At 41.5% G+C, this 16,672-nt stretch overlaps 1 protein-coding gene across 1 annotated transcript; it reads right to left on the bottom strand.

The window, feature by feature from the left end:
- Nucleotides 1-5,715: 5,715 nt before the first annotated feature.
- Nucleotides 5,716-14,662, bottom strand: LOC133755218 (zinc finger protein 658B-like; the record flags this gene model as incomplete). Its single annotated transcript, XM_062185426.1, is given in 5 exon segments — nt 5,716-5,993; nt 6,055-9,835; nt 10,022-10,428; nt 14,062-14,260; nt 14,543-14,662. Coding segments are annotated over 5 exon segments (4,785 nt in total), but the record flags the coding sequence as incomplete, so codon positions are not given.
- Nucleotides 14,663-16,672: the final 2,010 nt, after the last annotated feature.

The following is a 16,672-nucleotide window of genomic DNA, read 5'->3' as shown; positions in this document are numbered from 1 at the left end:
GGGAGCTTACTGCTCTAGCCCAGGAGAAGATAGTTTTAAAAAAGTGGAGATAGAGTAGTCTCAGGGAAGAGTTAGGGAAAAAATGGCAGAGGAAACTCTACTGACATTAGAGGGACTTGGTGGACCCACATGGATGGCATGGTGCCCACGGATCATGACTCCAACAGCTGAGAGCCTATGCACCAGAACTGGAAAGTGAGGTGAGACAAGACCACAGTAGCCCGAGCCACCGGCAAAAATGTGGCAGGAACCTAGAGGAAATGAGGCTTAAATATCCGAGGGAAAGTGTGCCAGCCAAACTAGAGGAGAGAAAACAAAGGGACAGTGCAGACACGTTTCTCTCTCTCCAATCACCTCACAAAGGCATGCAAACTGATAGAGCAGGAGCCATTTTGGACATACATAACATCTGTGCCAGCTTGTGTCTGCACCAGGCAAGCAGCCGAGTGGAGACTCCTGACTCTGGTGGGGAGAAATAACAGGAAACTAGGAACTTGTGACTGTGTGAAACTTCTGAAGCAGGACTGTGAAAAAATAAAAAAACTGAGGGTATGTGGGAAGACTCATGGTGTGGCTGGGACTTTGAGCACTTTCAGTGGGAGAGGCCACAAGCTTGGGGATTCCTGGTTACCTGATGAGAGACATTTCTGGAGAATCTGAACTCATACTGAGGACTACACAGATCCTTTGTGTGGTTCTTTGGACAGAGCAGACAAACATACCCACTGGGGCTATTACTCAGGCACTGGTCTGCATTGAGAAGAGCCCAACTGAGCAGAATATACTACCCTTCTGATTAAAAAAAGGGGAGATAAGACTTAACATGCCAAACTTGGGTGTGTCACCTGAGGCACACCCTTAACCCTGGAGACTGAACAGAGCTCTCTGGCCACACCCACTACAAGCCTCCAGAGATTCAGTGAAAGCAGAAAGTCCATTTATCTATAGAGTCATAGTACAAAGATAAAATCCACCACAGTGGAAAAAAAATAAAAAGAAGAAATCTTGTTGGTCTGGACAAGTGGTGGCAAATTCTTTCAATTTCTGTTTGTTATGAAAGGTCTTTATTTCACCTTCATTCACAAATGAGAGCTTTGCAAGGTATAATAATCTGGGATGACAGTTTTATTCTTAAGACTTGGGCTAGATTTTGCCATTTTCTCTTAGCCTGCAGGGTTTCTGATGAGAAGTCTGCTGTGAGTCTAATTGGAGATCCTCTGAAAGTAATCTGGTGTTTCTCTCTTACGCATTTTAGAATCTTCTCTTTTTGTTTCACTGTGGCAGTTTGATTACAACGTGTCATGGCAAGGATGTTTTCTGATCATGCCTATTAAAAATTCTGTGTGCTTCCTGTACTTGGATGTCTCTTTCTTTTTCCAAACCCAGAAAGTTTTCTGCTAGTATTTCACTAAAAATGCCTTCTAACCCTTTCTCTCTCTCCATGCCTGCAGGAACTCCTCAAATCAGAATGTTGGTTTTATTTTTTTTATAGTATCCTGTAGATTCCCAACAGTCTTTTTTAGATTTTTAATCTCCTGTTCTTGTGTTTGGTTTGACTGTATACTTTCCTGTACTCTGTCTACTTAGTCTGATATTCTCTCTTCTGCCTCACTGATTTTATTCTTAAGGCTCTCCACTGCATTTTTTATTTGTTCTATTGAATTCTTCATTTTGTTTTGATTTCTTTTTAATATCTCAGTTTCATGTTCTGTTGAATTCTTCATTTCATCTTGATTCCTCCTGATAAATTTTATTTCATGGGAGAGATTTTCTTTCATGTCCTTCATGGATTTCAGTAGTTTGTGCATTTGCTTTTGATTACTTCTATGTAATCTTATGACCAAATTTTTGAGTTCTATTTCTTGCATTTCTTCTACCTCATCATCTTCATGATCTAGTATTGAAGTGTCTTATTCTTTTGGGAGCATGATGATGTTTTCCTTATTCTTGCTTCTTGGATTCTTGCATTTGTTTGGCATTTGTGGAGATACTCATCTTTTTTTTTCTGTCAGTTTTTATCATTGTATTATGACTGTAGGTAAATGGACTTTCTGCTTTCAGTGAATCTCTAGAGGCTTGTAGTGGGTGTGGCCAGAGAGCTCTGTTCAGTTTTCAAGGGTAAAGGGTATGCCTAAGGTGACACACCCAGGTTTGGCATGGTAAATCTCTCTTTTTTTAATCGGAAGGGAGTTATATTCTGTTCAGCTGAGTTCTTCTCTTCAATGCAGACCAGTGCCTGAGTACTAAATCAAGTGGGTATAATATTCTCTATGTCCTAAGGACCACATAAGGATCTGTGTTCTCCATGTGGGACCTCTGTTTTTAATGAGAATTAACAGTAAATCTAGCCTTCAAACACCTGTTTAGCTGGGAGCCTAGAAAAAGTGCTCAGGCAAGCAAAATAATGTGAAAAATTGGTTCTAAGTAATATGAAAGATAACCCAGACAAAATAGCAGTCCAGCAAATCATTCAACCTCACTGAAACTACCAGCAGCTACATCATTCATTTTCTATTAAATATGTTTATAAGAAGATTTAATTTGATGAACACTTGTAAGAAGCTGTGGGGACTTAAACAGGGATGAAGAGCTATTTCTCATGGGTAGTAATGGAGGTGGAATTGATTAGTTGCACAGCTATTATCTAGATGGGAAGTAAAAGAGCTACTGCAGCTAGATGCATCATAGCATTTGTAGCCCTGTTATCATGGGATAGCCATGCAACTTAGGAAAAGTGTTCCTCCTGAGAGTATCCTGAGGAATTAACTGAATGTAAATCAGATTTATATATATCCAGAAAGGATTTTGTAAATCGGAAGGAATAAAAACACACATTTTTCAATAAAAATGAGGGCCACCTGCAGGAGCAGGGAATAATACAAAGAAAGTTATAAAAATTATAAGTTAAATTAATACAAAAGTGTACTACAGGGGCCAGCACTGTGTCACAGCAGGTTAATGCCCTGACCTGAAGTGCCATCATCCCATATGGGTGCTTGTTTGAGACCCAGCTGCTCCACTTCCAATCTAGCTCTCTGCTATGGCCTGGGACATAGTAGAAGGCCCAAGTGCTTGGGCCCCTGCACCTACATGGGAGATCTGGAGGAAGCTCCTGGCTTTGGATCAGCACAGTTCTGGCCATTGTGGCCAACTGGGAAGTGAACCATTGGACGGAAGATTCTCTCTCTCTGCCTTTGCTCTTTCTGTGTAACTCTGACTTTCAAATAAATCTTTTTGTAAAAGTATACATTTATGCTTCTGCTTCTCTGTTGCAATGGGTACCACCTGGATAGACTTCATCCCATGTTCTTGTCTCAAGGCAATTAGGAATAGAATGAAAAAGTGTAGAAAAGGGGCATCATGAATGAAAAAGGCATTATGCACTCAGTAATACAGGAAAATTCAGATGAGTGTTGCAACTTATAGGGTTTGAAGTTGTCCCTTTAAAGAATGAGGGTAATGTGTGCGACAACATCTACTTCCATATTCAAATAGACCTTATGTAGTGGAGTCTAATCCAGATGTACACACAGATAAGTTGAAATTTCTCATGGGTATATAGGTCACCACAAACTCATTCCCTTGTATTGCACACAACACTTATTATCCAAAGCCAGGGTACACTATTATGGCTGGAACATGTGTCACTTGATATGCCTATGGTCACATCACTGGTTTGCACTGCAATAATGTGGGCAAAGAATCCTGGGTGGCCAACAAAGCAGCTATAAAACAAATAACTTTGTAATTGATGAAGATGGTATTCCAAATAACTATTGAAATAATTGTTACTCAACTTTTAAATATTTATTAACAAAATTTACACAAGAGAGCAGAGTTCAGTTCATATACTTGATCCCACTCACAATAATGAGAAACCAAAAGTTCAGGTTGTATAAGAGAAAAATTTCTGAAGAATTCTTAACCACTCTCTCTCACAATTCATCATGAAAACTGCCCAATACTCATTAAGGTGTGATTCCACCAAAGAATTCTTCCAAGCAAATTATATTTCAGAGACTTCTCTCTGTAATCTTGTTATGTTTTGTAGAAGTTTGTCTAATAATAAAGGTATTTCCCATTATAATACATAGGATTTTTTCTTTCTGTGAGTTGTCAGGTGACCATTGAGAGGTGACATATGGTACATGACTTTTCTATGCATGCATGTTTTCTCATTTCTGAGTCTCTTCATGTGAATTGATTAATGGCAGAAGAATTTTTTCACATTCATTAAATTGACATTTTACTTTATGAATTATCTGGTGTTGATGTTTAATTTCTTGTTTTTTATGATTTTTATTTGACAGGTAGAGTTACAGACAGTGAGAGAGACAGAGATAAAGGTCTTCCTTCTGTTGGTTCACTCCTCAAATGGCCACAATGGCCAGAGCTGCACTGATCTAAAGCCAGGAGCCAGGTGCTTCTTCCTGGTCTTCCATGTGGGTGCAGAGGCCCAAGCACTTGGGCTGTCTTCTACTGCTTTCCCAGGCCACAGAAGAGAGCTGGATTGAAGAGGGGCAGCTGGGACTAGAACTGGCACCCATATGAGATGCCAGCATAGTAGGTGGAGGATTAACCTACTGCTCCATGGCACCAGCCTGATGTTTAATTTCTGGTTATGGTTTTTTGAGGCCTATTGCACTTGAAGGATATCACCTTTTTTGAGTTGCATATTTATGCAAGCCTGAATTCCATGAAAATATACTTCCACATTCATTACACTCCTAAGAAACCCCTTGTGTGAATTTTCTGATGTATAATGATCAATTTCTGACAAATAGCTTTTTGTCACACTAATAATATTTCTGAACTTCTTCATTTTTTTAACAATTTACTTTATTTATTTGAAAGACAGTTACAGAGAGACAGAGAAGCAGAAAGAGGTCTTCCATCCACTGGTTCACTCCCCAGATGGATGCAATGGCTGGAGCTGCAGCGATCCAAAGCCAGGAGTCAGGAGCTTCTTCTGGGTCTCCCATGTGGGTGCAGGGCCATCTTCTGCTTTCCCAGGCTATAGCAGAGAGCTGGATCAGAAGAGGAGCAACCGGGACTAGAACCGGTGCCCACATGGTATGCCGGCATTTCAGGCCAGGGCTTTAACTTACTGTGCCACAGCACTGGTCCCAACCTTTCTTCCTTATGGGAGTGCCTATTGTATGGGATGTAATTTCCAGCAAAAGGCTCTGTCACATGGTTATGTTGATTTTGGAAAAAGTCCTTCACATTCATTATATTCTTAAGTTCTCTCCCTTGTTTGAACTACATGTGTTATGAGGTATTCCTTCTGACAAAAGACTTTTCCACATTCATTACAAGATTTCCACCATGTAATAAATTCTTGATGTTTTATTGTGTGATTTTGGCATAGTTTTCCAACACTCATTCCATTCATATGGTTTCTCCACCATGTGAATTCTGATGTTTTATGAGGTGTTACTTATGGATAAAGGCTTTTCCATAAGCATTATAGCCAAAGTGTTTTCCCCCATATGAATTAGATGATGCACAATGAGAGCTGAACTATGAGAAAAAGCTTTCCAAGTCATTATGTCCAAAAGGTTTCTCTTCATGTGAATTTTCTGATGCATTCTGAGATGTGACTTATTGCCAAGGGCTTTTCTACAGTCATTGCATTCATGAAGTTTCTCCCCTGTGTGAATTCTCTGGTGTGATATGAGCTATGATTTACAACATATGATTTATAAAAGCTTTTCCACAGTCATTACATTCATGAGGTTTCCACCCTGTGTGAATTTGCTGGTGTATGATGAGGTCTGACTTTTGTCCAAAGGCTTTTCCACAGTCATTACATTCATGAGGTTTCTGCCCTGTGTGAATTCTCTGATGTTTCTAAAGGATTGACTTTTATCCAGAGGCTTTCCCTTGGTCATTACTTTCATGGGGTTTCTCCCCTGTGTGAATTCTCCAGTATGATATGAGGTGTGACTTTCTTCCAAATGCTTATCCACAGTATTACATTTATGAGGTTTCTGCTCTGTGTGAATTCTCTGGTGTACGATGAAGTGTGAATTTGTAAGAAGGCATTTCAACAGTCATTACATTCATGAGGTTTCTGCCCTGTGTGAATTCGCTGATGTATGAGGAGCTGTGACTTTCTTCCAAAGGCTTTTCCACAGTCATTACATTCATGAGGTTTCTCCCCTGTGTGAATTCGCTGATGTATGAGGAGCTGTGACTTTCTTCCAAAGGCTTTTTCACAGTCATTACATTCATGAGGTTTCTCCCCTGTGTGAATTCGCTGATGGTTTATGAGGTCTGACTTTCTTCCAAATGCTTTTCCACAGTCATTACATTTATGAGGTTTCTCCCCTGTGTGAATTCGCTGATGTATGAGGAGCTGTGACTTTCTTCCAAAGGCTTTTCCACAGTCATTACATTCATGAGGTTTCTCCCCTGTGTGAATTCGCTGATGGTTTATGAGGTCTGACTTTCTTCCAAATGCTTTTCCACAGTCATTACATTTATGAGGTTTCTCCCCTGTGTGAATTCGCTGATGGTTTATGAGGTCTGACTTTTGTCCAAAGGCTTTTCCACAGTCATTACATTTATGAGGTTTCTGCCCTGTGTGAATTCTCTGGTGTACGATGAGGCCTGACTTTTGTCCAAAGGCTTTTCCACAGTCATTACATTCATGAGTTTTCTGCCCTGTGTGAATTCTCTGGTGTACGATGAGGCCTGACTTTTGTCCAAAGGCTTTTCCACAGTCATTACATTTATGAGGTTTCTCCCCTGTGTGAATTCGCTGATGGTTTATGAGGTCTGACTTTTGTCCAAAGGCTTTTCCACAGTCATTACATTTATGAGGTTTCTGCCCTGTGTGAATTCTCTGGTGTACGATGAGGCCTGACTTTTGTCCAAAGGCTTTTCCACAGTCATTACATTCATGAGGTTTCTGCCCTGTGTGAATTCGCTGGTGTATGATGAGGTGTGACTTGTGTCCAAAGGCTTTTCCACAGTCATTACATTCATGAGGTTTCTCCCCTGTGTGAATTCGCTGATGTTTTATGAGGTCTGATTTTTGTCCAAAGGCTTTTCCACAGTCATTACATTCATGAGGTTTCTCCCCTGTGTGAATTCGCTGATGTTTTATGAGGTCTGATTTTTGTCCAAAGGCTTTTCCACAGTCATTACATTCATGAGGTTTCTCCCCTGTGTGAATTCTCTGGTGTATGATGAGGTGTGACTTTCTTCCAAATGCTTTTCCACAGTCATTACATTTATGAGGTTTCTCCCCTGTGTGAATTCGCTGATGTTTCATGAGGTTTGACTTGTGTCCAAATGCTTTTCCACAGTCATTACATTCATGAGGTTTCTCCCCTGTGTGAATTTGCTGGTGTATGAGGAGGGCTGACTTGTATCCAAAGGCTTTTCCACAGTCATTACATTCATGAGGTTTCTGCCCTGTGTGAATTCGCTGGTGTACGATGAGGTCTGACTTTCGTGCAAAGGCTTTTCCACAGTCATTACATTTATGAGGTTTCTGCCCTGTGTGAATTCTCTGGTGTACGATGAGGCCTGACTTTTGTCCAAAGGCTTTTCCACAGTCATTACATTCATGAGTTTTCTGCCCTGTGTGAATTCTCTGGTGTACGATGAGGCCTGACTTTTGTCCAAAGGCTTTTCCACAGTCATTACATTTATGAGGTTTCTCCCCTGTGTGAATTCGCTGATGGTTTATGAGGTCTGACTTTTGTCCAAAGGCTTTTCCACAGTCATTACATTTATGAGGTTTCTGCCCTGTGTGAATTCTCTGGTGTACGATGAGGCCTGACTTTTGTCCAAAGGCTTTTCCACAGTCATTACATTCATGAGGTTTCTGCCCTGTGTGAATTCGCTGGTGTATGATGAGGTGTGACTTGTGTCCAAAGGCTTTTCCACAGTCATTACATTCATGAGGTTTCTCCCCTGTGTGAATTCGCTGATGTTTTATGAGGTCTGATTTTTGTCCAAAGGCTTTTCCACAGTCATTACATTCATGAGGTTTCTCCCCTGTGTGAATTCGCTGATGTTTTATGAGGTCTGATTTTTGTCCAAAGGCTTTTCCACAGTCATTACATTCATGAGGTTTCTCCCCTGTGTGAATTCTCTGGTGTATGATGAGGTGTGACTTTCTTCCAAATGCTTTTCCACAGTCATTACATTTATGAGGTTTCTCCCCTGTGTGAATTCGCTGATGTTTCATGAGGTTTGACTTGTGTCCAAATGCTTTTCCACAGTCATTACATTCATGAGGTTTCTCCCCTGTGTGAATTTGCTGGTGTATGATGAGGTGTGACTTGTGTCCAAATGCTTTTCCACAGTCATTACATTTATGAGGTTTCTCCCCTGTGTGAATTCGCTGATGTTTCATGAGGTTTGACTTGCATCCAAAGGCTTTTCCACAGTCATTACATTCATGAGGTTTCTCCCCTGTGTGAATTCGCTGATGTATGAGGAGGGCTGACTTGTATCCAAAGGCTTTTCCACAGTCATTACATTCATGAGGTTTCTGCCCTGTGTGAATTCGCTGGTGTACGATGAGGTCTGACTTTCGTGCAAAGGCTTTTCCACAGTCATTACATTTATGAGGTTTCTGCCCTGTGTGAATTCTCTGGTGTACGATGAGGCCTGACTTTTGTCCAAAGGCTTTTCCACAGTCATTACATTCATGAGGTTTCTGCCCTGTGTGAATTCGCTGGTGTATGATGAGGTGTGACTTTTGTCCAAATGCTTTTCCACAGTCATTACATTTATGAGGTTTCTCCCCTGTGTGAATTCGCTGATGTTTTATGAGGTGTGACTTGTGTCCAAAGGCTTTTCCACAGTCATTACATTCATGAGGTTTCTCCCCTGTGTGAATTCGCTGATGTTTTATGAGGTCTGATTTTTGTCCAAATGCTTTTCCACAGTCATTACATTCATGAGGTTTCTCCCCTGTGTGAATTTGCTGATGGTTCATGAGGTTTGACTTGTGTCCAAATGCTTTTCCACAGTCATTACATTCATGAGGTTTCTCCCCTGTGTGAATTTGCTGGTGTATGATGAGGTGTGACTTGTGTCCAAATGCTTTTCCACAGTCATTACATTCATGAGGTTTCTCCCCTGTGTGAATTTGCTGGTGTATGATGAGGTGTGACTTGTGTCCAAATGCTTTTCCACAGTCATTACATTTATGAGCTTTCTCCCCTGTGTGAATTCGCTGATGTATGAGGAGCTGTGACTTTCTTCCAAAGGCTTTTCCACAGTCATTACATTCATGAGGTTTCTCCCCTGTATAAATTCTCTGGTGTAATATGAGGTATGACTTTCTTCCAAAGGCTTTTCCACAGTCATTACATTTATGAAGTTTCTCCTCTCTGTGAATTCGCTGATATATGATGAGGTGTGACTTGTGTCCAAATGCTTTTCCACAGTCATTACATTCATGAGGGTTATCCCCTGTGTGAATTTGCTGGTGTATGATGAGGTCTGACTTTTGTCCAAAGGCTTTTCCACAGTCATTACATTCATGAGGTTTCTCCCCTGTGTGAATTCTCTGGTGTACGATGAGGACTGACTTCCACAGAAAGCCTCTTCCACAATGAAGGCATTTATAAAGTTTCTCCCCTGTGTGAATTCGCTGATGGTTTATGAGGTATGACCTTTGTGTAAAGGCTTTTCCACAGTCACTAGATTCATGAGGTTTCTCTGCTGTGTGAATTTGTTCACATTTCCTGAGGACTGACTTTTGTCCAAAGGCTTTTCCACAGTCTTTACATTCATAAGGTGAATTAATACTGAGTGATTTTCCAAAAGGGTTACATGTGTAAAGTTTTTCCCTTGTATTTAGTCTCTGATTTATTGCAAGATGTGATTGGTGAATGACAGGTTCAACATAGCTAATGTACTTATAAAATTTCTTTCTTGTGTGAGTTTGTTGATGCATATTGAGGCTAGAATTTTCATGGATAGCTTTTTCTATTTGAGTTGCTTTTCCAAAAGTGACAGTTGATTTATTACAGTTTTCTGCCATATGAACCCTCTCAGATTTCCAGAACATCTTTCTTGTGAAGACTTTTGCTTGTCCAGTGGGTCCAAATGGCTGCTTCATGATGTGAATATTGTCATGCTGATTAAGAGGCTCAAAGAACTGGAGAGATTTTCCAGGTATTGTAGTGGTATCAAATTTCTCTCCAGCCTGTAGTTGATCAGGCCCACTGGGAGGATACACAGTGTGACATTTATTGCATTCCTCAGGCTTCAATCCTGAATAGATTCCCTTTTTAATAATCAGTGTTGGAATATGGCTTGAATTTAAACTAAGGGTTTTTCTTAATTCAATTCTCTTGTGAGCTGATGTCTTGTTATTTTTCATAAAATCCTGATTCAGATTTGTGTCCTGACTTTCCTGGTTGATCCTAACCAGGTCATCCCTTTTCATGACCACTGAAATGAGAAAAAAGCAATCATGTCACTGAATCACATGTAACTGTTTCTCCTGGCATACTCATGTAAAGAGAATGAAGTTACTTGTTATCCAAGTGGCATAAGATTTTCACAAAATCAGTATGAGGTACTTATTTGTGACCATTATATGGTTTTTCTCCTTAATACACTAATATACCATGAGGTTTCCCAATGTTCAAACATGATCCTTTTTACTATGGGAATTTGAAAAGGATGGGAGAAAGACATTTGTGCTATGATATGTGGGATGCCTGCCCTGGCTGCTCTGCTTTCAGTACAGCTCTCTTGCCTATGTAAACTGGAAGGAAGCAGATAATGGTTCACGTGCCTGGGAACCTGTGAGACACCAGGGAAGACTAAAGGAATTCTAGAGTTCTGGCTTCAGACTAGTTAGACCTAAGTGTTGCAGCCATCTAGGAAGTGAGCTATTAGAGGACCTCTTTCTCTCTCACTATCACTCTGCCTTTCACAAAGATGAAATAACTATAAAATATTTTAAAGAATGGACAAATATTTAATAAAAATATTCACCCACTACCTAGCAACCATTTTTTTCCCTGTCCTTTTTCTCCAGTTTATTTTTATAAAAATTGTGTGCTTTTTGCTTCTCTGATATTTCAACCATAAACATGGAAAAGTTTTACTGATCATTTACTTGCAGGTGGAGAAGAGTGAAATGTGCCTGTACTTTAAGCAGGACAACATTTAAGGAGTATGATTTGAACCTAAGATTGTCTCATGTTCAGTCTTCCTAGGTAAACATCATTTGTGGGATTTTTCAAATGAAAAACCACTTTGTCTCTACTCTATCACAGCATCCCCAAATTCCTAAGGACACCGAATACCTTCAGCTTCTCAGAAGTACAACAGGTAGAGAAAAGTCCCAATATACCACTTTAGTTAAACACTCCCAATCAGTTTGAAGAATTTGTTTCTGCAAACCGGGATGTGCTCATCTTCTTTGAAAAGTGTTTTCTAGCTCATTCTGAAATCATCAGTGCTGGTTACCTCCTCTCGATTCTTTCTGTAAACATTCCTGTGTGATAATTTGAATTTCTAGATGCTTTTGATCAGTTGCCTCCTATTTTCACTGAAAGCTTCATTTCCTATGCTTTTCTTATCTTTTTATTAGCTTATTTTTCAATGATACTGAAAAATAAGAGAGAAATCATACTTCAAACTCCACCCTTAATGAAATCTGAGCCACTCAACATTACCCAAAGGCTACTTGACCCTGGGTCTCAAAATCTCATTACTTTCTTGGTGAGTCTAGGATCACTTATTTTCATGTTTTATATAAGTTCATGCTTAGTTTATGATTTCTTTTCTTCAAAGATTTACTTTATTTACTTGAAAGCTAGAATTATAGAAAGAGATAGACAGAGAGAAGTCTTCCATCTGCTGGTTCACTTCCCATATGGGCACAACAACCAATGCTGGGCCAAAATGAAGTTAGGAGCCAGGAGTGTCTTTCCAGTCTCACACATGGGTACAGGTGGCCAAGGACTTGGGCCAACCTCTTCTCTTTTCTCAGGTGCATTAGCAGAGATCTGGATTAGAAGAGGACCAGCTGGGACTTGAAATGGCACCCATATGCAATGCTGGTGCTGCAGGCTGGAGCTTTAACACACTGCAACACAGTGTCATTACTAGGTTCATAATTTATGATGTCACAGCACAGAGGCTTACTGATGACCATCTTTTTCTTTTAAAGATTTATTTATTTATTTGAAAGTCAGAGTTACAAGAGAGAGGAGAGGCAAAGAGAGAGTAAGGTCTTCCATCCAATGGTTCACTCCCCAGTTGGCCACAGCGGCCAGAACTGTGCTGATCTGAAGCCAGGAGCCAGGAGCTTCTTCTGGGTCTCCCTCAGGTGCAGGGGTGCAAGGAATTGGACCATCTTCTACTGCTTTCCCAGGCCATAGCCGAGATCTGGATTGGACGTGGAGCAACTGGGTCTCGAACTGGTGCCCATATGGGATGCTGGTGCTTCAGACTAGGGTGTTAATTCACTGCACCACAGCACCGGCCACATGACCATCTTTTAGTATTTAATTATTTACTTACTTGAGAGTCAGAGAGACAGAATTAAAAATAAAGACAGACTGAAACAGAGTTTTGCCAACTATAGGCCCACTCCTCAAATGTTTCTAACAGACTATAATTTTCTTATTTATTTGAGAGGCACAGAGGAAAAAAAAAACAAGAAAGAGACTAAAAAAGAGAGTTCACATTTATTGATTCATTCCTGAGCAAGTTCTATGCCTGGGCAAAATCATGAGTGGGAACTCAATCTGAGCAATGAGTTAGAAATAAGTTTCTGGGGGCTGGCGTTGTGGCATAGCAGGTAAAGCCACCACCTGCAGTGCCAACATCACTTGTGGGCACCAGTTAAAGTCCTAGCTGCTCCACTTCTGATCCAGCACTCTGCTATGGCCTGGGAAAGCAGTAGAAGATGGTCCCAGTCCTTGGACCCCTGTACCCATGTGGGAGACCTGAAAGAAGCTCCTGGCTCCTGGCTTCAGATCAGTGCAGCTCCAGCCATGACAGCCAATTGGGAAGTGAACCAGTGGATGTAAGACCTCTCTCTCTCTCTGCCTCTCCTTCTCTCTCTCTGACTTTCAAATAAATAAATAAATCTTTAAAAAAAAAAAAAAAACCAGAAACAGGGCAGCACCGTGGCTCAATAGGCTAACCCTCTGCCTGTGACACTGGCACACATGGTTCTAGTCCCAGTTGGGGCACCAGATTCTGTCCCAGTTGCCCCTCTTCCAGGCGAGCTCTCTGCTGTGGCCCGGGAGTGCAGTGGAGGATAGCCCAAGTCCTTGGGCCCTACACCCACATGGGAGACCAGGAGAAGGCTCCTGACTTCAGATCAGTGTGGTCTGCCAGCCAAAGTGTGCTGGCCATGGCGGCCATTGGAGGGTGAACCAATAGTAAAGGAAGACCTTTCTCTCTGTCTCTCTCTCTCACTGTCCACTCTGCCTGTCAAAAAAAAAAAAAAACAGAAACATTAAGATTAAAAAAAATAAGTTTCTGTATGTTGCCTAATTAACAAGCACTGAAGGAACTAATAAGTGCATGAAGGGAAAGGTATAAAAGTATAGAGGGCTGGTGCTGCGGCTCACTAGGCTAATCCTCCACCTTGTTGGCGCCAGCGCACTGGGTTCTAGTCCCAGTTGGGGTGCCAGATTCTTTCCCAGTTGCCCCTCTTCCAGGCTAGCTCTCTTTTTTGCTGTGGCCCAGGAGTTCAGTGGAGGATGACCCAAGTACTTGGGCCCTGCACCCCATGGGAGACCAGGATAAGCACCTGGCTCCTGCCATCAGATCAGTGTGGTGCGCCAGCTGCAGCACACCAGCCACGGTGGCCATTGGAGGGTGAACCAATGGCAAAAGGAAGACCTTTCTCTCTGTCTCTCTCTCCTCACTGTCCACTCTGCCTGTCAAAAAATAAATTACTTAAAATTTAAAAAAAAAAGTATAGAGAAGGACAAGTTAGAATTTGGGGAATGTATCAAACCTAAAAAATATCTTAGTAACATCAGGAAATGACTGGATTTTTTTTTTTAATCAAAGAACATCTTCACTAAGAACAAAAGTTAGAAAAGATACTGGTATCTCTAAATGCCTGTGTCTGATCCACAAAACCAGCTGTCATTAGGAGTAAGGCTTGAGAAAAATTCATGGAAAGACTACCAGTCAACATATGCACACTTTCTGCTTTGGCCTCCTGTCTCTTATTTGCAGACTGACCTGAAAGGCTCTGATTCAAGCATTTGTCCACCATCCATGGCTCTTCTCCTTGCTCCAACTTGAAGATTAAGTCAGGTTTGGTAATGCAGTGCCCTATTAATGGAAACAAAGTAAGACTTTGTAAAATCACTATCTTGGATTATTTAAAGGACTACAGCTTGGTTAAGGAGCTATGCAACAAATGTTCCAATTTGAATCTTTTGTAGATGGTAGATATTCAGATTATTCATGGACTCAAATTCTAATCCTGCCCAATATTAAACATTATAAAGTGTTCCCTTGCTTGTCAAATAGCAAGAAAATGTTATCACTGGGAATGTGATGGGTGTCACTCACCCAAAGAGAAGAGGCTGCTGTAGGTCTCCAGCATCACATCTCTGTATAGGATTTTCTGAGCATTGTTCATGTTCTGCCATTCCTCCCAGCTAAAGTACACGGCCAGGTCTTCAAATGCTATCATCACCTATAACATTACACTTCCAATCAACATGTTAACTCTGTCACAAAACAAACACTGACAGTTGTGTATGGATATGAAGGAAAAAGGAAGGATATGGTTTCACATTAGACTTGTTGAGTGTTTAGAAAGCCACACAGAGCATTCAACAGAGTCAAACACATTATCTACAGGCTGTGAGAAATGCCCAAGCTGGAGGGAAACAGGAGGTTCAAATCACAAAGGCCACATCTGTCAAGGGGAATTGCACAGCAGGCTAAAAGAGGGGCAATACTGACTCTTTTTTTTTTTTAATTTTTTGACAGGCAGAGTGGACAGAGTGAGAGAGACAGAGAAAGGTCTTCCTTTTGCCATTGGTTCACCATCCAATGGCTGCCACAGCCGGTGCGCTGCAGCCAGTGCACCACGCTGATCTGAAGGTAGGAGCCAGGTGCTTCTCCTGGTCTCCCTTGTGGGTGCAGGGCCCAAGGACCTGGGCCATCCTCCACTGCACTCCCGGGCCACAGCAGAGAGCTGGCCTGGAAGAGGGCCAATCAGGACAGAATCCGGCACCCCGACTGGGACTAGAACCTGGTGTGCTGGCACCGCTAGGTGGAGGATTAGCCTGTTGAGCCACGGCGCCGGTCTGCAATACTGACTCTTGAATGGGCAATGTTAAGGAGAAGTATGTAGAAGCATTGAGAAAAAAAGGCAAGAAACCATCAGTGAAACTACAATGGGAATGAACAGAAAATAATTTCCAGGAAAACACCATGCATATCATTTCCAATATGTCAGCAAAAAAATATATTAAAAGACATGGCAGACATTTAGCTTAGTGTTTATGATGCGACCTCAGAGTGTCTATGTTTGATTTCCAATGCCAGCTCTAGTTTTTAGCTCCCAGATAATGCAGACCTGGGGAAGCAATGGTGATGTCACTAATGAAGGAGGCCTAGATTCCATTCCTCAATCCTGGCTTCAGTCCTGCCCCACCTCTGTTTGGTATGGTTATCTAGGAAGTGAATTAATGTGTCAAAGCTCTCTCTCAGTCCATCAACTTTTTTCTCTATCAAGCTAATAAATATTTTTAAGTAAGAGAGAAAATACAGGTAAGACAAAGAATACAAATTAGCTTTTGCCCTTGTCTATGATTATTCTACTGATAAACAATTGAAATAACATTATACCTAATTACAGTGAAAGCAATGGAAATACTGCCCCAAAAATTCAAGTGATAAACATTTGAAATAACATTATACATAATTAAAGTGAAAGCAATGGAATTATTTGCCCAAAAAGAGAACCTGGGAATGTCTGCAGTACAATCTGCATTTGTGACTCACTGAGAAAAATGCTTAGAGATTTGTTTAAGAACCTGCAATAGTCACCAAAATTGTGATCCAGCAGGCTAAGCCTCCACTATCAATGCTGGCATCCCATGTAAACAGAAGATTTGAGTCCTTGCTGCTCCACTTCTAACCTAGTTCCCTGCTAATCTGATTGAAAGAGCAGTGAAAATGACCTGAGTATGAGACCCTTCCATCAATATGGGAGACCCATGGAGTTCCAGGCTCCTGGATGTGACCTGGCCCAGTCCCAGCCATTGTGGGCATTTGGGAAATGAACAGTAGATAGAAGATATATCCTTTTGTCTCCCTGTCTCTCCCAATCTCTGTAAGTTTGCCTTTCAAATAAATACTCTTAAAAAATAGGCCAGCGCCATGGCTCAATAGGCTAATTCTCTGCCTTGCGGCGCTGGCACACCAGGTTCTAGTCCCGGTCAGGGCACTGGATTCTGTCCCAGTTGCCCCTCTTCCAGGCCAGCTCTCTGCTATGGCCCAGGAGTGCAGTGGAGGATGGCCCAAGTCCTTGGGCCCTGCACCCGCAAGGGAGACCAGGAGAAGCACCTGGCTCCTGGCTTCAGATGAGCGTGATGCACCAGCCACAGCGCGCCAGCCACGGCGGCCATTGAAGGGTGAACCAACAGCAAAGGAAGACCTTTCTCTCTGTCTCTCTCTCTCTCTCACTATC

The sequence above is a fragment of the Lepus europaeus genome, unplaced genomic scaffold, assembly GCF_033115175.1.
Source record: "Lepus europaeus isolate LE1 unplaced genomic scaffold, mLepTim1.pri SCAFFOLD_3_1, whole genome shotgun sequence".
Taxonomy (NCBI): Eukaryota; Metazoa; Chordata; class Mammalia; order Lagomorpha; family Leporidae; genus Lepus; species Lepus europaeus.
The sequence above is the reverse complement of the archived record's forward strand: the minus strand, read 5'-3'. Positions and strand labels throughout refer to the sequence as shown.